The 27,068-nt window shown below is 34.9% G+C and overlaps 2 protein-coding genes and 1 long non-coding RNA gene across 4 annotated transcripts in view; 1 reads left to right on the top strand and 2 right to left on the bottom strand.

Moving 5' to 3' along the window:
• Positions 1 to 328: 328 nt before the first annotated feature.
• LOC129739853 (probable peptidyl-tRNA hydrolase 2) lies at positions 329 to 1,333 on the bottom strand. Its single transcript, XM_055731395.1, has 2 exons — positions 923 to 1,333; positions 329 to 794 (listed from the first exon to the last, which is right to left on the bottom strand). The coding sequence occupies exons 1-2, from the start codon at positions 1,070 to 1,072 to the stop codon at positions 423 to 425; spliced, it is 522 nt and encodes a 173-aa protein (XP_055587370.1). The 5' UTR covers positions 1,073 to 1,333; the 3' UTR covers positions 329 to 422.
• A 2,615-nt stretch (positions 1,334 to 3,948) lies between these two features.
• LOC129739299 (uncharacterized) lies at positions 3,949 to 6,880 on the bottom strand. The gene is made up of 7 exons (XR_008735811.1): positions 6,620 to 6,880; positions 6,238 to 6,533; positions 5,613 to 6,177; positions 5,432 to 5,546; positions 4,874 to 5,366; positions 4,485 to 4,700; positions 3,949 to 4,113 (listed from the first exon to the last, which is right to left on the bottom strand). It is a non-coding gene; the product is annotated as an uncharacterized LOC129739299 (long non-coding RNA).
• An 822-nt stretch (positions 6,881 to 7,702) lies between these two features.
• Positions 7,703 to 27,068, top strand: part of LOC129739849 (endoplasmic reticulum mannosyl-oligosaccharide 1,2-alpha-mannosidase) — a 39,557-nt gene continuing 20,191 nt past the window's right edge. Inside the window, exon 1 of one of the 2 annotated variants that reach the window (XM_055731386.1) lies at positions 7,703 to 8,404. In XM_055731386.1, coding sequence (XP_055587361.1) covers positions 8,303 to 8,404 — 102 coding nt within the window. In that variant the 5' untranslated portion in view covers positions 7,703 to 8,302. The remainder of the gene's footprint in view (positions 8,405 to 27,068) is intronic. The other variant, XM_055731385.1, reaches the window with a different exon arrangement.

Raw genomic sequence — 27,068 nt, 5'->3', positions numbered from 1 at the left:
TATGACATTTACCTATTAGCATTAGGAGTGGGTTTTGTTACACCTTCCATAAATTAATGAAAATGGTTATAGTTAGGGCCATTTATAAATTACGTAACGCGTTTCTTCTGGTATGAATGTGTGTTGTCTCGCGGTTATTAAATTTTATTCATTGGATCATTTCTCGATAAGAAATGATTGTGAATTTTATTATGCTTTCATGATTCCAGCTTATTATCGTCAGAGTAATAAGCGAATACCTGATATCTAATTATTTTTTATAATATTTTCATTTCTGAGTGCAATGTATAGAGAGGGTCTCTCGGATTAAAAAAAAACAATACACACGTCAGACTTGTACATGAAGATATATTAAGTTACATCTCATTTCACCAGCTTCCCGAAACCGAGTTTAGAATACACAATCTCTGGATAAAACTCGATTACAACAGCTTCAAGTGACCGGTTACGGTATCGAGAATCTGATTCGGTGCCGGTCCAATCGCAAGGACGGTCTTACTGTTCGGTTCGATCTGTGTTCGGCCAGCATCTCGAATAAGGCAGCAGTTCAAATTATTAGCCTTTGCCGAGCGATAGATTTCCATCATCTGCTGCTCGGTTTCGACTTTTACGGCAATCTTGGCCTGACCGCTTTGCTGCCATTTGCGGAGTACCCCAGGAGATTTCTTGAGCGCACCCTCAAAAGCGCCAACAGCAGCGTGGCCACACTGAGCTGCAATCTTTCCTTTACCCATTTTCAGATCGTTCCGCACGACCAGAATCATCTTGTACTCGCCTCCAAAGTCGGAAAATATCTAAAATTTATTTGCAATTTACTAACTTCAACGCAGCCTGTCGGTTACAATTCTATTAGTTCATGTTAAGGAAATCATTTATTCTCGTTAAAATGATTTTAAGTTACTAATGGGTAGGAAAAACTTACATTTTCCTGCAGGTTTGACTTGCGGCTTTCCTGTACCGAGGATTTGTCGGCATTTGATCCTGGCCTCGTGAGCTTCTTGCCATACTTGAATCCTATTAAGAATGATCCTAAAACGGCAGCTAAGCTTACAATATGGGATGTCTCTATCATTTTGTAACAATTAGTGGCACTTTTTTAAAATCACACATGACAAATTGATATTTTTGATACGCGAGCGAAATGTGGGTTTACCGCGCGTTTACCGCAAATCAGAAGATAAAAGAAAGCAAAGATAGAAACGCTTCGGACCCAATATGTTTTTATACTGCCTCGGAAGCCTCTGGTTATAATATTATTTACATATATTATTTACAGGTTATACGCTTCCACATTGATTCGAGTGCGAGAATATGTTAAATTTATTACAAAACCTAAGTTTTTTAGAACTAACAAACGAAAAATCAAAATTTTATTTCGATTTTGCCCGTCTTTAGAAACCATGCACTATCTCGCTGGGTTGCCAGGTGCCCCGATTTGTCTGTAAAACACAGACTTTTGACCCTTCATTCACAGGACGGTCTTTCGAAAATCAGGACAAGTCCTGATAAATCAGGACAACTGGCACCTCTGCTTCAGACACAGATTTTGCCCACACTGCAAAAAATCGACACTTTGATTTTATGTTTCAAAACACATACGATCTTTGGATTCATTTGATAAATGATACAAAAGATTTATAAGTTGACACATAGCTTTAATGATTCTCGTTTTTGAAAGATTTTACGAATTCCAAATGCAATTGCAATTGGGAAAAAAACCTGAGCTGTCGAAGGAGCGCGCAATCTTTATTTTAGCTTTAAACACTTCAAAAATTCTTCCGTCTGCGGGAGTAGCGGTCGGCCTTTCAACGATGATTAGCTTCGTCTGCACAATTTTAAACGCCAGAAAGTAGACTCAAAAACTAATGCCGTTTTCGTTTATCTCCACTAGCGCAGGGCAAAACTTTTTCTGAATAAACGAACAGAATCGTTACCCGGGACGATGCAAATATACTCGGAAAATAAAAAAAAGATAAAATTTACCTTTTTGCGAGGTGAATTTTTTCCACCCCTCTTTCGAGGTAAATTTTACCTTTTTTTCATTCACCTAGCAAAAAGGTAAATTATACCTTTTTTCAATTCACCTAGCAAAAAGGTATATTTTACCTTTTTCGCATTCACCTAGCAAAATAGTAAATAATACCGTTTTCCCATTTACTGATTTAAAAGGTAAATGCTGGTTGGTTTGATTGGTTTCTTCAATAAGAATTAAAAAATACAAAATTCTATCAAAAATTATATTTATTGAAGATAAATAGGGACTGCGGTAATTCGGCTTCGCGTTCTTCCGAGCCGCCATGGCCGCTGAATACTCCTGCGTTGCGGACATTCATGACCTCCTCTGTTTGGCTAATCCGGTCAGGTTCGGCTTTTCCGGCTGGAGGATGACGTGGAATACACCTATAAGCTCTATGGGTCGATCTGAAACAAAAGCAATGTATTATGACGAGAACCAGCACAACAAAATGATATCTAAGAAAACACTTACCATTCTATTCCGATTTTCACATATTATGCACAAAGCAAAACTTGTTCCTGAATGACAAAAAAGCTTAACCTCAATAAACGGGTTCGGTGAATAGTCCCTTTTTTTCGAGAAGAATTGTACCGTTTTGTTTAGCCCAATCCAGGTCAACTTCACCTCGCGACGAGGTAAGTTTTACCTTATTTGGTTTTACCTTTTTTTCTAGGTGAATTATACTTTTTTATTCAGCTCAATTCAGGTGAACTTCACCTCGCTACGAGGTAAGATTTACCTTTTTTGGATTCACCTTTTTCCTCGGTGAATTGTACCTTTTTTCCAACCTCGATTCAGGTAAATTTTACCTCGCTGTGAGGTGAGTTTCACCTCGAAGAGGTAGAAGCTACCTTTTTGGCTTTCACGATCGTTTACCTTGGCTATCTCGGTAAATTTTACCTTTTTATTATTTTCCGTGTATGGTTGCTATACTCACCTATACTCACCTTTATGTTTACCCCCAACATTGACAACTTTTACGGGGTGCAACCGCCTGCTTGAGGTTCAAATCTCGGGCAAAACTAGTGGACTTCTGAATTAATAACCGAACATAATAACAGCAGTTAGGGCAAAACTCGTGGGTAACTAGGTTGCCACTGCCAATAAACGAAAACACTATAACTTCAAACGAATATTTCACACATTTAAAATCTATGTGTGAAATTTTATAATGTTCATGTTATGCATATACCACTGAAATATTTTCTGAAGCCTATGTGTGGCACATATTGTTTAATTGGAAGATAAATTGCAAAAATCTATATAGGCAGACACATACTCGTAATTTTTCGAATATATGCAGTGCAGGTGAATTTACCTCGAAAGAGGAATGAAAAAAAAACCATCCCAGTTACTCGGTAAATTTTACCTCTTAATTATTTTCCGTGATATGAAATATTTCTTCCCGCTGCGTTGCATAAAACCAGGGGTGCCAGGTGGTTTTGACAAAAATCAGGCACCGCCATGAAAAAAATCAGGATTTTTCAGGACACTATAGTCCTATTTGCCGCTGATAGTGTTCGTGATATTATCCCGCATGGAGCAGTATTATACAATGACTATTCTCATAATCTTCTTTCCAAGACACCCAAAAGATTACTTCTATAGTTTTGGATTATTAATGTAAGATGAAACTTATCATTTTTTCATGAAATGGAATCGTTTGGACGCACTTTACGATACAGTGAAATGGTCGTTAAGTAGAGTAACCATTCATTTTTTTTGCTTTTTTCTAGACTTTCTCTGGATTGAAAATCAAGTGGTATCATACATGTAATCTTCAGTTAATCATTATTTCAAATCATTTCGACGATACGGTATTTCTTCGAACTAAGATAATACGATATAAAATCAAACGAAATAGAAGATTCTATGAATAGTTGTTTCATGATATTTAAAATAAAAACAGGCGTTTTGGTAATAGGTGTCGTTTTATTGATATTTATTTTTAAACAAATCTCAATTTACCTACCTAGAATCCAATCAATCAAAACCTAACGTAAGCAATTTAATTGGGGCGCAGGAGGTCATCCGTAATTATGGTCGGTGTAGTTCCAGATCTTGTCCACTTGTTTTCAGCACCTGACGAATGATATCTGGAAAGAAAATAGAAACACTGTTTTATTGATATTATCAATCATAATACAATCTCAGGTTAAATTGATCATGAAACTTTTTGTTCTGTAAAGTTTTGAACGTTATTTTAATTCCTCCTAAAGTTTCTTATCCTTTTTTATCTGAAACTTAATATCATTCCAAGAAGAATTAAAATGGACGAAGAATTTACCAATAGAACGAAATCTGTCGTTTCATTCGAAAAACATAAATATTTCAATAAACTTAAATTTCAAGCGTGTCTTTATATACACAGATCTACTTCATCAATGAACAGAAAATATTTTGAGGATTCTTAAACAGTAACCATTTTAAACGGTTTTAAGAGGAAATTAGAAAACAGATTGCTAACCTGCGCTTATCAATGACGCTTGCCATGTTTCATAGTGGAGGCTGATCTGATTCGGCATAAAGAATCTATAATCAGCCTAAACGCGAGTCCTTCTCTCTGCTAGCTGATCATATTCGGGAATCCTGATCCAAGACTGGTGAACGAATGAACTCGAAGTCATTTTCTTCCGTGTGTTCCGTTTGAAGTTCAAATCGTCCAAAATAATGTTTTAGGGATCTGAAAACATATTGTCAAAAATAAAAAAAATAATTAAAAATCACGTTATTCTGGAATCGATATGAATCGATAATAAGAAATTAATATTTCAAATTCGATTGATTCGATCCCAGGTCGATAGGTTTAAAATTTCTAACTTAAAATTTTGTTAATAAAATTTAATTATTTCTTACCTTTCTGTGTCTCGAAATATCGATCGAAATCAGTTAGATATTGGCTTCGATAAATCTAATTCCGTAGTAGCAAACAATTCTCGGCTCGTTCCGGATCAAGAAGATTCGTGACTGCTTAATTGTGTTGCGTTGTAAAATTCTTGGGATATGTTCAAAACACCAGTTTAAGCACCAAATTACTGAAGAGGTGAACTGTGGTGCTTCGTCACGCGAATGTTATTGATCTGCCAGGTTGGATTCTACATATCGATTTGAAGCTTATTTTTCGCCAATTGCCAAATCTATTTTTCTCTCCTGCAGATTGAAGGAAGATTCTTTAATTCGTGACAGAATTATTCTTGATCGGATGGTACGACTCAATTTGGAGATCTGGTGATTGGTAAGCGTGGTGTGATGGTATCCGGCCACTGAGAGGGTGTTAAAAGAAACGGGTGATCCTTCACCACCTCTCATGCGCTCAGCTAAAGCATGAGAACAGTCATTCTGTCAATTCCTGCCAAATACAAATTTGTTTTATTCATAGAAATTTGTCATGTAGTACAATAAAAAGATACCCACCTCTATAATGACACCGATCCTCTCGAATGATTTTCTTGTCATGAATAAAATGCCCAGATACATACACCTTAATCAGGTTCCTGACAATTTCGGGCTTCGATGTTTAATTAGAGGCCTGAGTAATGAAAAAAAAACATTTTTATTAGAAGAATAATGCTTCAAATTATTGATTGAAACTTACGGCTTGTACATCGTTGGTGGAAGCGCCGTTAACTGTCCCAGAAAACCGTGGAGTAGTTTTCCACGTAGTCGTCCTGCCTTCGGGAAACAAAACATTGCGGTGGCTATTTACATCGTCTCGAAAGCCACCATGGCTGAAGACTCATTTGGTAGTAGCGTGTTTCAGTAATTTCATTCCAGTGTTTTCGCTTGTCTTTGGTGACGACGAGTGGCATGCTGATCATGTTCAAGGTTGCCGAAATCACAGAAAAATCTATATTATCACAGAATTTTTAGCAAAATTCCGTCACAAAATTTGAAAACAAGGTAATGTAAATTGATTTTTTTTCGATTAAAATTGTAAGAAATTTCAAATTTGTTGATATTTGACATGATTTTCCTATGAACTTCATGAAAAATGCGTCACAGAAACCGTCACAGAATTTTAGGTTCAAAACACAGAATTGGAGATTTTTTTTGACGAAAACTCCGAATTTTTTTTCGGCAACCTTGATCGTGTTGCGGAAGTAACGAACTAGAAGCAGCTTTCAGTTGTCAAATTTTCTCTTACGGGTTCCGGCGCCGTTCTAAAGAAAAAAAATATGACGAAATGGGATGGAAAATTATAATAAACACTGGATACTTACGACAGGCGCACCGAGCATCGGGTTTTTTGATATTGTTTCTCAAATGCTGTTTTCTTGTTGGGTTCCGGAGCGGAGCAAAATTAGCTTCATAACCTCAAACTTCCTGTTTCCGCCTCAGCTTCGGCTGTTGGAGCTTTGGTCAGCATAATGTTGAACGTACTACCCTGCACCCTTCCCTGGCCCTGGGGAGAAATAGCCCTAATTTCACTTCCGGTAGATCTTGCAGAAGCGAACTAAACAAATCAAACAAATGACGATTACTGAATTTCCCGTCGTTTCGCTAGCTTGCGGTGCACCTTTGAGATATTGCAGATGTATTAGCACAGGCAAATATATTGAATTATAAAAAAGCTTATATATAATAAAATTACCTAAAACTTACGTTTTATTTGATATTTATTTTAATAAACGGGAATTTCCGCACACTTTAAATTCTTTTTGTTTGTGTTCTTTCTCGTTTGCTTTGTTGACAGTGAAGACACATAACACACTCAGGTGCATCCTGAGTTTTATTTCAAGAATTATCACTGGTATCTTTCTAAAATATTTTTTTATCGTTTCAAGCGAAGACACATAAAAGTAAAAAAAGTTTGTCAAAAATAAGAAGATTTCAGAACGATTACTCTAATATTCACTATTCATGTAATCACAACAGAACAGTATTGATGATAAGGTGTATGATATTTGACTATGCGGGATGCACGTTGTTTCACCAACACTTTTCAACTTTGGGACAATTAACCTCAAAAACGACCATGTGTGTCGACCGGCTGCACGTTTTTTGTACCGAGAGTTTTTGAGGTTAATTGTCCCGTCTCATCTGTACATGCTCAGCAAGTGTGCGTAAGAAATGTCAAAAACAACTCTATTAAATTGACGAAAATAACATGCAGCTCTCCTTAGATTGCATAACTAAAGGCGAAATACAGGTGCTAAAGACGCCTCAAATTATGCAACTAAAGCGAGAAGAACCTTGGCTGGCCTGAAGTCAATATTGAAAAACACTATTAAGAAATCATTTGAACCAAAGATTATAAAAAAAACTAAAACTAGTTAAATTATTTAATAAAAGATTTGTTTGATTTTCACACCATTTCACAAAAAAAAATACCTATAGTTTAGATATGTTTTTTAAAATCAGGACGAATCAGGACGTTTTAGGTCATTTTTCAAAAATCAGGACAATTCGAGCGTTTTTGGAAAATCAGGACGGCCTCTCGAAAATCAGGACAAATCCTGAAAAATCAGGACACCTGACACCCCTGCATAAAACACATCAATTTGACAGAAGCACGCACACATCATTAACACGTCAGAGTTTCATGCAAAATATATTAGGGGTAGGTATGCGAATCAATACTTTTCGATAAACTACAAAAATTGCTAAGAGAATCGTCGTTAAAAAACTAAACTGTTCTTAATTTTTTTTGTATATTTGTTAATACAACAATTAAGTTCAACGGTCGTTATATTTATAAAGAAAATAGAAAAATAAACTTAAGTTTCTACAATAGTTAACTATCGCATACCGTTCCTAAATATTCTTAGACTGGGGGTTTCCAATCGATGCCAGCCAGCAGCAAATGATGAAAATAAAGTGGCCAATGTTTTGGTTTCGTGGGTACGGTTTTATAGTGCATTTTAGAATTTTTCCAAATAAAGGCAGGATATTCGAGATTATTGAATAAGTGTTTATTCTCAAGTGCAGAATATAACAGTGGAAGGCGACGAACATAAAGGTGCAGTTAGTAAAGTAAAGTAAAGATACGAAGAATGTGATTAAAAGTTATGGATAAAAACAATTTCCTTATCCATTGAAAACAATGAAAAGAATTTATTCTTACTCATTCATCAAAACGAATAAAATTCCTTGAAAATTACGGTAATATTGAAACAGCTTAAATGGCAGAAACGGAAACAGTTTTTGCTTATGAGCAATAATAGCTCGAAAAGATAATACTTCTATTGTTCCTAGTGAGGAGTGTTTATTAAAGGCAGCTATTGATATTGGGTGTAACTACAATAAAGAAAGGTTTGTCGCTGAAGCGTTTATTAGTTATCCTAAATGATGGATATAAGAAAAAACGAACACATTTCACTGCTATTGCCAGTCAATAGTAGTGAACATTTATCATCGACGACCGGTAACCGGAAAAGTTTAAAAAGGGTAAGTTCTGAAGAGTGTAATGAGTATATAGATTGTAGGTAGATTTTTTTTTAAATTTTACTACTCTGCCCCTATTCGCATATGAGTCCCATGTGCATTTTCATCGTTTTTGAGTTATCGATGGAAAACGCTTCTTTGTGCTCCAATTTACCAATGAAACGAGTTTTTGTTCGAAGTTTGTTCCGAAAATTTCGAAAAAAATATGACCCCTGATGTGTCCCATGTGAAAAATATTCGCATATGAGTCCCATGACCAAAATTCAGCGCCAGAGCTCAAAATTAAAGGAAAGGATAGATAGAAAATGGAGTAAATCAATTATTCAATGCTTAAAACATTAATTTACATAAAAAATGATCGTAAAGTAGCAAAATGATTCCGAAGAAATCTGGTTCATAGTCACAAAAAACATTAATAAGTAACCGGTTAATTCTACCAAAATTATTTTTTCGACAAAAATCAACCGATGAACAACGCTCAATAGATCAGTCTTCGGTCAGGATGGATCCTTCGTGGGAGATTTCGACGATCTAATGTGTGATCGGTAGGTGGTACTTGAAGTGTTGTTTCGGTAACAAAATAACAAACTTTTTTCATTAATTTTTTCTATATGCACAACAATATCAATAACACTGTTTTCGTTTATTACTCAGGAAGATTTTCCCGGAAGAAATCTCCTTCTTTGTCTTGAATCCAGCAGACTTTTGGTCAGTGTTATCCACGTATCCGTAACACGCATTGAATTAAATGATGATGATGTCTTATAAATTCACAGCAATTTCACACGAATGAAAACAAAGTTTTGGAAAAACACATCCCACTTGACGAGAAAACCTTGATTGAAATCAGTTTGGAATCAAGATCTTTCGAAAATTTTCTTACGTCATCAAAAAGAATGGTAAACAAATGGAAAAAAATATGTTAGAAAAGTACTTGCCACTTGCCTATAACTTTAGCACCAGAGACTCATTTGCGAATAATCTCTGATCGAGGGTTAAGAATATTCGCATATGAGTCACATGAGTGTTTTATTGAAATTTCTCCGTAATTATTAGTTAGTATTAGCGCAAAAGTAAACAAAAGTATTCCTTGAAGTGTTTTCTATCCGAACTATTGATAGGTTTGGCCAACAAACGATGCATACGATTGTTTTCATGAAAACAAGTTTCAAACTTCACAAGCGTTTTTCTCGGTTTGCAGTTTTTACACATGGGACTCATATGCGAATAGGGGCAGTACTGATGTAAACGATATTCTGTAGGGGAGATGGGGGCATAATGGCCACCTTAAGGAAAACGGTTGTTTAACCATAGAAAATAGCTATAATATGGAGGTTACATTATTGTTTCGTGTTCAGACACTTGAAAAGCCTATTCCCTAACGGGCTGAAACGTGAAAAACTAGATGAAAACGTTAAAAAATGCATTTTAAAAAATTTTGCCAAAAGCTGAAAACCAGCCACTGTGGAGGCATAATGAGAACCCCCCCTGAGGCAGTATGAGCACCATTAATCAGAGCAAGATGTGCGTTTTTGCCGGGGAATCTAGCAGAGAATTCAATTCGATGAAGTCAGGTGAGTCGTAGATTCATCAAACAAAGCAATAACAAAATAATCTAGGTCTGTTTGTAGAATAAAAACAATGCACGCACGCTCATACATTAAGTGCTTTGTTACCAATAGGCTAAATTGTCGGATGAAAACTAGTCAAGGTGTGGCGATATAAATCAATTTTAATTCGCTGCTAGATTCTACGGAAGAAAATGCTCATTATGCCTCGATACTATGGTGCTCTATATGCCCCTAGTCAACAAATTTAAGTAAAAACGTGTTTTAAAATTGATAAAAGTGAAAAATCAAAAATTTTATGATGGTAAAAATGGAGAAACAATGTGTACCGTGACCGGCCCTAATTCTGCGCAGTCCCAAACTCTGCGCATTTTCATATTCAAACAGAAATATTTCAAGATGTAATGAACAAAATATCCATGAAACAAGCTGAAATTCTTCAGTTACTGTTTATCTTCAAAATGCTTCCAATTATTTTGAAATCTGATGAATTGTTCGCGAGAAATGGAAAAAATCAAAAAAAATTTCTAATACATTCTCAATTTTTTTGATCCAGTATTAAATTATTTGTACTTAGAGAGGCTGAGATCAGTTCTTACTGCACAAACTTAAATTTACCAATAGGGGATCGTATGCATCGTTTGTTGGCCAAACCTATCAATAGTTCGGATAGAAAACACTTCAAGGAATACTTTTGTTTACTTTTGCGTTAATACTAACTAATAATTACGGAGAAATTTCAATAAAACACTCATGTGACTCATATGCGAATATTCTTAACCCTCGATCAGAGATTATTCGCAAATGAGTCTCTGGTGCTAAAGTTATAGGCAAGTGGCAAGTACTTTTCTAACATATTTTTTTCCATTTGTTTACCATTCTTTTTGATGACGTAAGAAAATTTTCGAAAGATCTTGATTCCAAACTGATTTCAATCAAGGTTTTCTCGTCAAGTGGGATGTGTTTTTCCAAAACTTTGTTTTCATTCGTGTGAAATTGCTGTGAATTTATAAGACATCATCACCATTTAATTCAATGCGTGTTACGGATACGTGGATAACACTGACCAAAAGTCTGCTGGATTCAAGACAAAGAAGGAGATTTCTTCCGGGTAAATCTTCCTGGGTAATAAACGAAAACAGTGTTATTGATATTGTTGTGCATATAGAAAAAAGTAATGAAAAAAGTTTGGTATTTTGTTACCGAAACAACACTTCAAGTACCACCTACCGATCACACATTATTGTCGCTGAATCCCCAAACCGGAGTTATCGTCAATGAGCGCTGGCGACATTTACTGGCGACACTCACTGGCGACAAGTTATTATCAGGACGTGTACAACTTCGGGTGTGTTCTTATACCAAAGATTTTTTATTTCAAAGGAAAGTGCCGCAAAAACAAAGGATTTTTTCCTTTGGTTTTGGTATAAATAAAAAATCCTTTGGTTCAAATGCATTTTCCTCTGTTTCAAAGATTTTTTCTTTTGAAAAATCTTAGATTCAAAATATTAATGCTTTGATATAAAAACCAGTTTCATTTGATTTAAAGTTATTATCTTTGCTCAAAGGTAATTTAGATATAGATTTAAAAGCATTAATTCATTAAACCATTTTCCATTTATTCCAATTGGAAGATTTTTACCCTGTTGTTTTTATTAGGAGTTTGAATAATAAAAAGATACAATTTTAGTTCTTAAATTCTTTTTTATTCACAAACACATAAAACACTGGTTCACTATAACCGAGTAGGGTCCTTGATATCGTTGACAAAGTTTCGCATTCTCCGTGGGCCGGTCAATAAACTTCCGAAAGCCACTCCAGCTGCTGGCTGGTCCGACTGGTGATTGCCGTTGAAGATTGGGCCGAAAAAATACGACCGCGGGATTTGGGGAGGTGTTACTTTGCGCAGCTTTCTCCATGTTCGAGAGACTTGGAAATCTATCCGTCGGCCAAGGTCCTGTAACTATACAAGCGTTTTAGAAAATCTTGAATTCACTTAAATATTCAGTATTTATTAACTTACACTTACCATTTTCCATCCTGAATCCTCCTTATTTATAGCTTACTCCGATTCACTGGTTTGATTTTTAAAACGAGCGGCCGAACTTTATTCGATTTTTCGGTTTTCTGTTCTTCTTGCAAGTCAATGCAAAATATCTTCTAAGTTTGAAGTTTTTGTTTTAAAAAATTATTCTTTTAGTTTAAAACATTTTTCTTCGGTTGAAAGAAAATTTACTTTGTTTCTAAGGAAATATGCAATTGAACAAATTTCTTTTGAATCAAAGAATTTGTTTGAAATCAAAGTCCAAAGTTATTCAATTCAAAAAAATTATTCTTTCTTTCAAAAATTATTCTTTTCAATCAAAACTAAAATTCATTGATTCAAAGAAAACAGGAGCTGGATTCAAAAAAATGAATGTTTTGAATCAAAGTCAGATTTAATTCGTTCCAAAATTCAAGTTTACTCTGCGTGAATACACGGAATCGTCCATCTTGTGACAGGCAATCGTAATCGTAGGCATGGTAGGCGAACAATTCGCTGTCAAAAAGCGCTCCGTCTCCACCCCCCACCAATGAGAAACTTTTGGTACTCCTTGCCTACTGTTGCTCAATATGCAACCACCCGTAGCTGTATAGGCACGCTGGTTATTACTTTACAAAAGCGTTGCCAGTAATGATATTTCACAACGTCGCTAGTTGGCAAGGTTGCCGATCACCAGCGCGAAAACTTCGGATTTCAACTTCAATGACAATTCGCTTCAGTCCAGCTGCACTGCTGCCAGCTGTGATATTTACGAACAGAGTGAGCTCAAGTGTAAACAAAGTGAGCATATTTATTAGGTTTTTCAAACAGTTATTTCAATAGTTTAAAAAGGTTTTTTTGGTCCGTTTTTTCTACAAGTGTGTTGTTCAACGTAAGTAGATTCAAATTTCGTATAGTTTGTAAAAATTTATACAACTGTCTAGTTACAGATGCTTAAACTAGAATGCATGTTTAATTCATCGCTTTATGGAACCCCACAAAAAACATTATTTTATGATGAATTTTTGCTTTAACCCTCCCCGTTTTTTTTCACTAAAAGTTAAAAGAGATATAACTAGTTGCAAAATGATTTTTGGTAGAATTTTGAAATTTGAAACTACCAAATTTTTTAACATATAAAAATCACTGATTTCATTGACCAAAACATGCATATGAGCACAAAACTAATTCTCTAGCGGAACCGCTTTAATCGTTCTGGAATGTACATAAAGGTCAAATGACCTAGGTGTATTCTAATTTATTTACTTTAACAGTTTAGCAGTAGCCAAAAGTTTCAAATAAATTGTTTTAAGCTCAAAGATGCAGTTCGAGTAAGCGAATAATGACTATATGCGAATGGAAGGCTAAAGTTTGTGTTGTCCATTCAACTAAGTTCATTCGGTTACAATTTTGTTATTTTAATAACGTAAAAATGATCTTATTTCCGAACACTCCAAAAGTTTTGAAAAAGTTAAAATAGTTATCAGGAATGAATAGAAAAAAGTTCAGTTATTAAACATACAATTATTTAAGAACGATGCTTCATCACATCCGATAATGAATTTCATATGGCCTCACAATATGTTTGGCAAAAAAATTATGAAAAAAAAAATCAAACTATCGGTTCAATATTCAATTACTTTTAAAATTAGATTCTTTTTAAATTTTACATCAAGTATACTGCCCCTTCTTTCATAACAGTCCCATATGCAAAAACGAGCATGCGAGAAAATCAGCTTTTTCTGTTTTGGGATACATTTTAAAATTGTGACCTCAGCTTTCAGCATAAACGAAAATCGTTTGATGGAATGTGTTCTGGGTTGTCATAATAAATCGTAGGACCGGAAATTTTAGAAATTTGGCAACTGGTATGGTCTGGAGCAGCATTTTTGTTTGTTATGGGACTGTTATGCGAGCATATTCGAGACCTTTTTCAAATCTACTTGCATAACAGTCCCATACAGAATATGATTTGCTTACCAAGCTACCTTCTAAGACTTAAATTTGATCATTTCTGAACTTGTAAATGTAGTTCGTGAACTCCACATTGTAAGTTGAATCTTATCGGGGTTTTTAGTTGTTTCTGATAAATTTTACTCACAGGATAACCATCCTTCCTTTATTTTAGCCTGCATTTCAAAAATTACAGTTAAATTTACTGTGTAGTGTGCATAATTCAACATCAAGTGAGTTGAATCTTGTTTTAATGACTTAAAGCAATAAATCAAAGACTATTTCACCGAAAGAAACATAGTAAGGTAACTACATCCGTGGTATTTCACATATGGGACTGTTATGCGGGTATATTTCATATGGGACAGTCACTAGTTGGTATTTTTTTTCGTAATGTCTAGAACAAAGTCTCTTTTTTTATTTATTTATATTCAAGTCCAATGTTCAAAATGACTAACTGTCAGGTTAGATGAAAAATGACGAAAATTCATATGGGACTGTTATGCGAGTAGGGGCAGTATAAATAACAAGTATTTCTAAGTTTTGTTGATATTATGGTTTTAAAATTATTGAATTAGACATGAAAAGTACATTTTTTGAGTGAAGCATATAGTTTAATATAAAAATAATAATGAATTTTTTATAATGAATGCTGATTTTTATATTAATTTACATACCTTTGTGCTTATTTTCAACTGAATCAATCCAAAAATAACAAAGAAAACCTAAAAAATTTAATCAATTTTCAAGCCGATTTACGATACATTGACGGCTTAACACAACCAAAACTCGCTTATATATGATTATTCCACTATTTTTTATGAATATAAAGTTGAAAAAAATTGAAAACTGATAATTTTTCATTTATAAATTCACTTTTTAAAAAAGCTTGTTTTCTAATACCATTTGAAAGCACTGACTTTAATCACATAATACTCACCTTGAGAATACGTTTTAAAAAACAAAAAAAGCAAAAAAAGAATCTTGAATAGTTTTCCGAACTTTCCCTTTCACCAGTTTTTGTGAAAATTCGGCAGGTGTTTCAAAATTTTACGTTAAAAAATGTTGTTTCCATGCATCATTTGTTTACATTTTCCTTCACTCTGTTCAGCTGTCAAAATCCAGTGCGCCCGACCCCCATAGATCGTCGAAATCTCCCACGAAGGATCCATCCTGACCGAAGACTGATCTATTGAGCGTTGTTCATCGGTTGATTTTTGTCGAAAAAATAATTTTGGTAGAATTAACCGGTTACTTATTAATGTTTTTTGTGACTATGAACCAGATTTCTTCGGAATCATTTTGCTACTTTACGATCATTTTTTATGTAAATTAATGTTTTAAGCATTGAATAATTGATTTACTCCATTTTCTATCTATCCTTTCCTTTAATTTTGAGCTCTGGCGCTGAATTTTGGTCATGGGACTCATATGCGAATATTTTTCACATGGGACACATCAGGGGTCATATTTTTTTTCGAAATTTTCGGAACAAACTTCGAACAAAAACTCGTTTCATTGGTAAATTGGAGCACAAAGAAGCGTTTTCCATCGATAACTCAAAAACGATGAAAATGCACATGGGACTCATATGCGAATAGGGGCAGTATACTCACCCTTATGTTTACCCCCAACACTGACAACTTTTATGGGGTGCAACCGCCTGCTTGAGGTTCCACTCTCGGGCAAAACTAGTGGACTTCTGAATTAATAAACGAACATAATAACAGCAGTTAGGGCACAACTCGTGGGTAACTAGGTTGCCACTGCCAATAAACGAAAACACTATAAGAAACTCATACATTTTTCGGTAAAACATCGGTTAACATCTTCCCTGGACGACGACCGGGCCCTAAATCCTTCTCAAAAACCGATGTTTGCCGCCATAGTTTCCTCGTACTTCACATGACATTCATTCAACCTTTTTTTAAACTTTTTTAAAGCAATTGGATATGGAAAATTATAGTTTATAACAATACACCGGATTCACAATATTCGGACAGTATTTCTAACCATTTTTTTTCGTACCGAACAAGTGAGCAAGCAAAACGAACTGAACCAAATCACGCACGCAACTTTTAACTTATTTCTGGCATTTTAAGCATTTATTATGTTCTGTTCAAGGCATCATAAATGCAATATTGTTTATTGCCATATCGTAATAATGGATTTTTTTTTATTCTGAATACATTTCCTCAAATTATTTAACTCCTACAACTCTGAAAAGCAAAATCCATTAAAGTCTGTCAAAAGAGCAGCCAAAAAATTGGAGGCTACATATGATCAAAGGAATTACGAAGCCCGTGAAGTCATTACTTTCGTTTCAAGCAAAAATAAAGTTGTATGTTAAAAAATATGCTCAGCAGATTTTTTTTAAATTACTTATTCTATCCAATTTGACAAAAAAGGATTGCTTTGTTAGCAATCAAATATGAACTTCCAATAAAATTTAAACCAAACCTTGTGAAATATTTGTAATAGCTGAAAATTGACGAAAATTTAATAATAAAGACTGGGTGAACGATTTTAGATTTTTTTAATCAACAAAAAAGGGCATAACAGAAAACATAACATAACAAAAAAAATGTATTTGGGGCCGTTCAGATACCACGTGGACAGAAAAATGAGATTTTCGACACCCCCCTCCCCCTCCGTGGACAAGCGTGGACATTTGGCAAACCCCTACCCCCCTCCCCGGATGTCCACGTGGACAGATTCGAAATTGTTTTTTTTTAACTCATTTGACAGTTAGAAACCACTACTTTTTAGCTATTTGCTATTGGAATGGCAGATTAAAAAAAAAGAAATAGCTTTACTTGATATAAACTAATTTTAAAATTTTCAAATTTCTTAATAATCAAATTTATTACAGTATTGTTCCGATTTTGTCAGCCCCATCTTGAATTTAGGGCTGACAAAACAGGGTACCTGACAAAATCGGGAAAAAAAATTTCTTGAAAATAATTTCAATTTTGATTTGATAATTGCCGGTTTACTTGTTATTTTGATATTTTATGTCAATCAGGCTTGCAATTTCTCTAACGAGAATCACCGATGTGCTCGGTTTTCGATTCTCGGTAGAGATTCTCTGAAACGCACCGCAGAGATTTTTAACCGAACCTCTGTAGAGAATCTGTAAATCAACACGACAGAGCTAACACACACTACAGTGAAAAAATGTTTTCACCAAGGAGAGCGACAGCGACGGCAGCTGGCTTGGCTTGTTGCGTTTACCAACACATACGAAGCTGAACCACTCGCCCGAAACATTCATCGTTTGTTGATGCTATTATTATGCACACCGTCGTGTTTGTTTTTGTCTTTGCTTTTTGGTGGCTTCAACTAGTGGGTTCTGTGTTTTCACCGGGGTGCTCTACAGTGACAAATCGTCGCACGCCGGAGCTATTAAACTTAGGTGTGTGTGGCTTTCGAAACCGGGGTGCGAATAATGTGTGGAGAGGATCGAAAAATCTCACCCGGGTGATTTGCAACTATCGCACGGGGGTGTTTTTTTCTCCGTTCTCCGTTTTTCTCGGCAGAGAATGGCATCTCTGATGTCAATACCGTGATAAGGGGTGACATTGACCCCTTTTCTTTATTTTTTACCCTTCTTACAAGGAAGGGTATACATGTCGCTTGAAAAACTAACTTTCGATCCGAGGCCCGGAGGGCCAAGTGTCATATACTATTCGACTCAATTCGTCGAGATCGGAAAATGTTTGTATGTGTGTGTATGTATGTGTGTATGTGTGTATGTGTGTGTGTGTATGTAACAAAATAATGTCACACACGTTTCTCGATGACCGCTTGACCGATTTGAATTCTTGAGGCGTCAAATGAAAGGTCTTGCAAATAGCAAAATGGAGGACCTGTTCAAGAACTCAACCCTAAGTGATTGTACTTGCTTTCAAGTGGCTTTTGATTGTTTAAACTTAAACTGGAAAGCTTTGTAATTCTATAATTCAAACAGTAAGTATGTCCACATGGACAAGACCCAAACCCCTACCCCCCTCTCCGTGGACAAGCGTGGACATTTCCATACACCCCCCCTCCCCCTAAGTTGTCCACGTGGTATGTGAACGGCCCCTTTTAATGTTTAGCAACATTTTATGTTACCTTATAAATTTTTAAATTTTTATGCCAAACGGCCGTTATGCCAAACGGACATTATGCTAAACGTCCATTATGTCAAATGACCATAATGCCAAATGATTTTATGCCAAACGACTTTTATGCCAAACGGCGTTATGCCAAACGGCTTTATGCCAAACGGCTTTATGCCAAACGGCTTTATGCCAAATGACTTTATGCCAATCGGTATACAATCATCCACTCCGCTTGCAATAGTCGCTTCAGATGAACCCCAGATGCATTCCCCCTGAAATATTTATTATTTATACAATGAAACACATTTTACCTGTCGGCAACTTATGGGATTCGAACCAAAAGTTTTTCTTGCCGATACCGGGAATCGAACCGAGTACGCCTGGGTTACCTGACTCGTGCCAGCTTACTCACTAGACCACACCAGCGCTCCCGCAAAAAAGGGCATAACCGTTGTAGACAAAAAATATTAGTTCTTGATAAGAACAATAGATATCTGAAATTCTGTGATTCCACTCAATTAATGGTATTTGACGATTATCTGTAATGCTTTTTTTATAACGAACTTCGATGATTTTTGAATAAGATTAAAAATTATAAAAGCTGGAAAAATAATTCCAGAATCAAGAATGTAGTTTTAAAAATAGTTGCTTTAAAATATGTGAAATTGAACATTTTTCTGTGATCTCGAAAACCTTGCTCAACATCCCTATGCAATGATCCAATACAGAACTTGAATTTTAAAAGCAGGGGTTTTGCTGTTTGTAGGAAAAAATCTAGGCTTTGAGGGCAAGTTTTAATTGTGCAAAACAATCAGAAAAAGTCAATTAGTGATTCAACGTCCAAAGCTAAGAATGGTGATTTACAAGCTTATAAGCTTTCCAAAACCATAAATTTTGTAAAAATCGGCTGACATAAAAGAGAGTTTGCCGTCATTTGACCACTCGCGGTATGATTAGGTACCTACAGTTGCGTTCAAAAAAGAATGAAATCGCGTAAAGCTGAGCACCCACTTCCAACTTTGACAAGCTGCCATTTCTTTCTCGGTTGATATTTTTTCATGAAAATTTCACACAATTTAGTTCAACTATCCAACTAAAACTCCACAAAATTTGAAGTCTTTACATTGACGGGAAACAAAGATACAGCTATTCCCGTAAAAAAGGGAAATTTGGAGTTGCTTCACTAAATTTGCTGTATCTTTCACAATTTTCGTTGAAAAATCTTGAAATTTTGTCAAAAGATGTGAAAATGTTTGATCTAATACCAGGCCAAGTTTCGTCACAATTGATGAACGTGATCAAAAATGGTGCCGGGTTGAAAATGAGGTTCATCATCGCCCAGCAGACGATTTCATTCTTTTTTGGACGGATGTTTATATGGAAATCACCGTAATCTATGTATTTTTGGTATTTTCTTTCACAAAATCAAAATTTATCACAAAGAATGTTATAAATTGCTAAAAGCTTCATTCGTTCTTTGTTTCGAAAGAGAAAATGTTTCAACAGAGCTCAAAATAAGAAGAACAGAGCTTCAGAAATGACCTGCTAATTATACCGATAAACAAATTTGATCCACAATTTAAGCGAATATTCTATTCGCTCTTGTGTTTCAATACCAGTTCTGTTGGAACAATTTCTGTTTCTTAACAAAGGAAGAATAAAGTTCCTATCAATTTACAACATTCTTTGTGATAAATTTTAGTTTTGTGAAAGAAAATACCAAGAATACATGGATTACGATGATTTCCATATAAACATCCGTCCAAAAAAGAATGAAATCGTCTGCTGGCGATAATGAACCTCATTTTCAACCCGGCACCATTTTTGATCACGTTCATCAATTGTGACGAAACTTGGCCTGGTATTAGATCAAACATTTTCACATCTTTTGACAAAATTTCAAGATTTTTCAACGAAAATTGTCAAAGATACAGTAAATTTAGTGAAGCAACTCCAAATTTCCCTTTTTTCCGGAATAACTGTATCTTTGTTTCCCGTCAATGTAATGACTTCAAATTTTGTGGAATGTTAGTTGGATAGTTGAACTAGATTGTGTGAAATTTTCATGAAAAAATATCAACCGAGAGAGAAATGGCAGCTTGTCAAAGTTGGAAGTGGGTGCGCAGCTTCAAGCGATTTCATTCTTTTTTGAACGCAACTGTATATTATATACGAAGTGTCGGTATGTTTAGGTGTTCAATATAAATTTTTCAATCTCTTAGTTATCACTGTGGTAAGCTCCAGAAGATTTTTAATTGGATTATTTTATTTTTTTTTTTTTTTTATTTACATAGTATTCCGTCTTACGACATAACTTGACGAACATAATTCCTAAAATTCACTCGGTTCATAGCAACCGTTCTCCAATTTCTCGGGCACCCCACGTTCGCCAGATCACGCTCCACTTGGTCTAACCACCTCGCTCGTAGCGCCCCCGCTCGTCTTGTTCCTACCGGATTCGTAGCGAACACCTGTTTTGCAGGACAGTCGTCCGGCATTCTCGCAACATGTCCCGCCCAGCGTATCCGGCCAGCCTTCACCACCTTCTGGATACTGGGTTCGCCGTAGAGGCGCGCGAGCTCGTGGTTCATCCTTCGCCTCCACACTCCGTTCTCCTGTACGCCGCCAAAGATGGTTCTTAACACTCGTCGCTCGAATACTCCGAGTGTACGCAGGTCCTCCTCGAGCAATATCCATGTCTCGTGCCCGTAGAGAACAACCGGTCTAATGAGCGTCATATACAGTAGGGTGTCCCAAAATTGCATAACTTCTGGGAATCTGGGGGCTCACCCTCCAAATGGTAGATTAGGATGTGCAGAACAAACTTTTGTATGGGGCCGACTGAAAAAAATTATGTTTAGAGGTTCCGCAAGCGCGATCTTTGAAAAAAGTCCACTTTCAAAAGATTTGATTTTAAATAAATTCTGGGTCCAAAAATTTTCATGAAATTTATATATTTTATATTTTTTGAATTTTGTTCGAGTTAAATACTACACGTAAAAAATGGAAAATGAACCAAATTTGTATCAAAATATAAAACAAGCAAGCAATTTCCAAGAAAAAAAAATTTTTTGGTCCAAAAATTTTGAATTCAACTGACCAAAATGTGTACCAAGCGTAAAATACTTTTGATACCAATGCCATCAAAAGATGCGGATTTTTGTGCACTTAAACTTTGCTGAACAAAACATGTTGTTTGTATCATCGTGTGAAGAGCTATTCACGGTTTAATGCTTCATAAAAATAATAATTTAGGATATTTTTTAATTTAATTTATCAAATTGTCATAATAAATACCTACTTTAAAATCAAAATACTTGCAAAAAAAGACTTGGATGGTTTAAGGAAGTCTTCAGAAGGCCATATGCCAAATTTGAGCGGAATCGGACAACCGGAAGGGGTTGCACTGAATCTCAAGTGTGGAAGGGATTCTGAGACATAGTGTTCTAAAGAAGCATAAAAAACTGGTTTTTCATCATACATTTTTGTCTTTGCCAATCGATTGCTTGATTATGTAAATTTTATTAAAATTTCAATTAAGACTAACATTTCACCTGAAGACTGCAACTCGATTGGACTTAAAACAAAAAAGTTATGACTGTTCCAAGATTGTGTTTTTGTGGCAAATTGTCGTTTAACACACAATGAGTACTTTTTACTCATTGAGTTTTACAGGACAATTTGTAACCAAAATACAATCTTTGAACAGCCATAACTTTTTTGTTTTAAGTCCAATCGAGTTGCAGTCTTCAGGTGAAATTTTAGTCTTAATTGAAATTTTAATAAAATTTACATAATCAAGCAATCGATTGGTAAAGACAAAAATGTATGATGAAAAACCAGTTTTTTATGCTTCTTTAGAACACTATGTCTCAGAATCCTTTTCACACTTGAGATTCAGTGCAACCCCTTCCGGTTGTCCGATTCCGCTTAAATTTGGCATATGGCCTTCTGATGACTTCCTTAAACCATCCAAGTCTTTTTTTGCAAGTATTTTGATTTTAACACTAAACGTACCGGAGGCGGTCAAATGACGGTTTTTGAACTTTAAACGATGATTACGCCTTATATAATTGTTTTTTCGCAAATTTAACGACAGGACTATTTTTGTTTTTGAAATGCAAGTATTTTTGCGTTTTTAAATTTTTTTTAAGTGTTACGGTTTTCGAATAACGTATGTGGTATACCTATTCATACCGCGAGCGGTCAAATGACGGCAAATACCGTTTTCGCTAAAACTCCCTTGTTTCTCAACCGATTTCTACCAAATTTATAGTTTTGAAAAGCTTTTAATTCGACTCAAATATGTTTCTCAGAAAATTTTCAGCTACAATCAATAACTTTAAAGTTATTTACAGTACAAAAAAAAATTTATGAAAAAACATGCTTCAGGGAAAAGGTTGTAAATCAGTTATTAAGTGCTCGAAAAAAATTTCACTTAGTGCCTGAGAAAGCTGAAGTTAGAAGCTATATGTTGCACATATGGAAATTTTTCTTAAAAATTTTCTAAGATCATGGCCACAAAAAACGTAAAAAAGTTGTGTAAAACCCGTACTTTTCAATCAATTAACCGCCAAAGCTGTTCTCGTAACAGTAGAAAATTTTGAAAAAGTGAATTGAAAAGTAGACGTAATTTGTCACATTTTGGCATCTTTAGATTTTTGAAATACGAAGTACATAATTTATGACGACTTTTCAAAGGTAGCTATTTTTCGAACTTTTTATCAATTTTGATTTTCTAAGACAATTCTTACACCTAAGCTCAGCTTTGCACTGGATTTTGAGTACGTTAACGTAAGGTTTAGGCAATAAAACTATATGCAAAAGAAAGCTTATTTCATACCGGTTCTAGTGGTGTAACTGCATTGGCGGTGCAATGCTTGGCAAAAATATGATAAATAAAACAGTGAACTTGTTTCTGAATTTTGAGAAGTCAGCACAAATTCTTGCTTGGTAGACGGGCGCAGTGGGTGGTAATATTTCAAAGCAATTTTGCACACGAAGACGGATGAAAAGAAACGAAAAAACAAACAAGCATTAGCTCAAATTTTCTAGTTTTACTTTCAGAAATATATTTATTATATTTTTGTAAAACATTGCACCGCCAATGCAGTTACATCACTAGAACCGGCATGAAATTTGCTTTCTTTTGCATATAGTTTTATTGCCTAAACCTTACGTTAACGTACTCAAAATCCAGTGCAAAGCTGAATTTGGGTGTAGGGATTGTCTCAGAAAATCCAGATTCATAAAAAGTTCGCAAAACAACTACCTTTGAAAAGCCGTCAAAAATTATGTATTTAGTATTTTAAAAATCTAAAGATGCCAAAATGTGACAAATTACGTCTACTTTCCAATTCACTTTTTCAAAATTTTTCACTGTAACAGGAACAACTTTGACAGTTGATTGATTGAAAAGTACGAGTTTTACACAACTTTTTTACATTTTTTGTGGCCATGATCTTAGAAAATTTTTTAAAAAAATTTCCATATGTGCAACATATAGCTTCTAACTTCAGCTTTCTCAGGCACTAAGTGGAATTTTTTTCAAGCACTTAATAACTGAGTTACAACCTTTTCCCTGAAGCATGTTTTTTCATAAAATTTTTTTTGTACTGTAAATAACTTTAAAGTTATTGATCGTAGCTGGAAATTTTCTGAGAAACATATTTGAGTCGAATTAAAAGCTTTTCAAAACTATAAATTTGGTAGAAATCGGTTGAGAAACAAGGGAGTTTTAGCGAAAACGGTGTTTGCCGTCATTTGACCGCTCGCGGTATGAATAGGTATATACAAAGTGTCGGTATGTTTAGTGTTAAAGTAGGTATTTATTATGACAATTTGATAAATTAAATTAAAAAATATCCTAAATTGTGATTTTTATGAAGCATTAAACCGTGAATAGCTCTTCACACAATGATACAAACAACATGTTTTGTTCAGCAAAGTTTAAGTGCACAAAAATCCGCATCTTTTGATGGCATTGGTATCAAAAATATTTTACGCTTGGTACAAATTCTGGTCAGTTGAATTCAAAATTTTTGGACCAAAAAAAATTTTTTTCTTGGAAATAGCTTGCTTGTTTTACATTTTCATACAAATTTGGTTCATTTTCCATTTTTTACGTGTAGTATTTAACTCGAACAAAAATCAAAAAATATAAAATATATAAATTTCATGAAAATTTTTGGACCCAGAATTTATTTAAAATCAAATCTTTTGAAAGTGGACTTTTTTCAAAGATCGCGCTTGCGGAACCTCTAAACATAATTTTTTTCAGTCGGCCCCATACAAAAGTTTGTTCTGCACATCCTAATCTACCATTTGAAGGGTGAGCCCCCAGATTCCCAGAAGTTATGCAATTTCGGGACACCCTAATATACAGGTTACACTTTGTGCGAGGGCTAAGTCTTCTCGACCGCAGTTGCTTGTGGAGTCCATAGTAGGCACGACTTCCGCTGATAATTCGCCTCCGGATCTCACGGCTGGTGTCATTGTCTGCGGTCACCAGTGAGCCGAGCTAGACAAAGTCTTCGACTATCTCTAGCTCGTCGCCGTCGATCGTGACCTTGTTATTACTGGACAAGCGGGTTCGGTCGGTCTCGGATCCGCAGGCCAGCATGTACTTCGTCTTGGACGTATTAATCATCAACCCAATCCTTCCTGCTTCGCGTTTCAGTTTGCAGTAGATCTCCTCCACCGCCGCAGATGATCTGCCGACTATATCAATGTCATCGGCAAAGCAGATAAGTTGACTGGATCTGTTGAAAATCGTGCCCCGCATTTCGCCCACCGCTCGTCGAATAACACCTTCTAGCGCCATTTTTAATTGGAAGCAATGACGAATAGTACCATCGGTTTTAACCAAAATGTTGTAAGAACGAATGTTCGCCAAGCAGTAGCTTCTATTAAAAAATTGAGAGAATTAAAAAATGACAAAGATTTAGTGATGTACCTTTTCAATATTGGGTATTTAAAAAGTTCTGTTTTTAAACACGTGAATTCGTTTTATCTTTACTTTTTCAGATTTGTTCTCGCCGAAAATTCGCAGTTATAGAAATTACGTGAAGCTCTGTTTATTACACTAGTTTAAAAATTAAAAAAAATCGCGAACTTTATTGGGTGACCTATATTTTTAATGTGAAATCGGGCACTGAATCCGAAAATGAAATTTTTAAAAATCTCAATAGAACAGTTTTCGAGTTATGCTCCGAAAATAAAATTTTGAAAAAAAGAACAAAGTACTTGTACTCAAATTTAAATATGCCATAGTGAATAACATTGATTCGAAATCTCTTTTTTGCATATCAAGGTGAATGGTGAATATATTTTCTATCGATCCTCTAAACTTTATTTTTGCGTATGATCAACAGTGTTGTTGATATTTGTGAATTTTTGATAAAAAAAAATTAATTATATAAAACGAATTTTTTAAGAAAAAAAATTATTTTTGCAAATTTTTTGGACTCGAAGGTAACATTTAAAAAATCTTATTTTCTATTGGCTTTAAAAATTAATTTAAAACAAAGATTTCAAGTGGTTATTTATCAAAATCGGTTGAAATTTGAAGAAGTTATGGTTACTTTACAATAACCAGTGTTCGGCATCGCTAACTGAAAAATTAGCGCCGCTAATTAAATCGCTAACTCATACAAAGTTAGCGATCGCTAATTAAATACGCTAAATGTGCCAAAAAAGTTATCGCTTTAAGCTTAAAGCGCTAATCGCTAACTGTTTACCAACATTAAAGCCGGAACAAATATTACATTTTTCTTTAGTCACGCATTTCCCATTTCGATTTTTCCAACTCTCCAAGGGGGAATTAATTAAGTTGAGGGTATTTAATATAAAATTAGATAAATTGATCGTATTTTCATAAAATTATATTAGCAAAACCAAAACTGTCAAAGATAGGAGTTTTAACGAGTCTATGTGTTCTAGAAATTAAAACAAACGATTTTCGAACAATCAAAGAACGAGCAAAAGAACAGAATGTGGAAACTGGGAGGTATATATCTCTTTTTTTATTTAAATTTGGGTTAAAAATTTATTCGATTTATTGGTTTTGTTGCAAATAATCTATTGTGCAATTCATTTTATTTTGCATTATTTTACATAATCCTCATTTAAAATCTTGAACCTGTTTTTCCCTTTTTTCAAATTTGCCGGAGCGAACGTTTATACAATTTCTATTTGAACTTAGAACGAAGGCTACAATAGTGATTTTATCTTATTTTTATGTGAACTGATCTGTAAAATTTCTAGAAAACTGTATTGTGAAAAGTAAATTGCTCAACCACTTGAAAACAAATGCTGATGAAGAGATGTTGAAAATAGTTTTGTATTGTTTAACACCTTTTATTGTTATCTTCTTCTGTAAAAGTTGCTAAAAAAGTGCTTATAGAGAGAAAAATGACACTAAATACATCTTTTCTCTAACTCTAGTACGCATTCCTCTAATTAATCCAATGAGGCAATCTGAATGATGCACAATGTCACTTTGACTTGATTAATGAAAAAAGTTTATTCTATCACTAAGAATTCGAGAGATTGATACAAATATATGGGAGTTAGCGATCTTCAATTAGCGGAACCAAAAAATAGCGGAACTTTTCAATTCGCTAAATCAATCCAAACTTAGTGGCAAAATTAAACCGCTAACAAAAAGTTAGCGGACTAACTAGCGAATAGCGGATTAGCGCTTTTGTGCCGAACACTGACAATAACAATAATGGAAGCATTAAACATGGTAAATCTCACTCGCTCCAAGTCAGAATTATTTGTGGCAGAAGGTAACATGTCAAATTTCAGAACGATCTGACCTTGGGGAGGGGCTGCTTGAGTCTCAAACGTGAATAGAATTTTAAGGCATTTTTCTCGGGAGGAACGAAAAATTCTGGTTTTTCATTAATAACTTTTTCCTTCACTGGCCGATTGCTTTTAATGAATAATTTTCTTAAAGCCTGAATTGAGACAAATATTTCACTCGAAGGTTGCAACCCGATTGGACTTAAGAT

Source organism: Uranotaenia lowii, chromosome 1 (assembly GCF_029784155.1).
Source record: "Uranotaenia lowii strain MFRU-FL chromosome 1, ASM2978415v1, whole genome shotgun sequence".
Lineage (NCBI taxonomy): Eukaryota > Metazoa > Arthropoda > Insecta > Diptera > Culicidae > Uranotaenia > Uranotaenia lowii.
The sequence above is the reverse complement of the archived record's forward strand: the minus strand, read 5'-3'. Positions and strand labels throughout refer to the sequence as shown.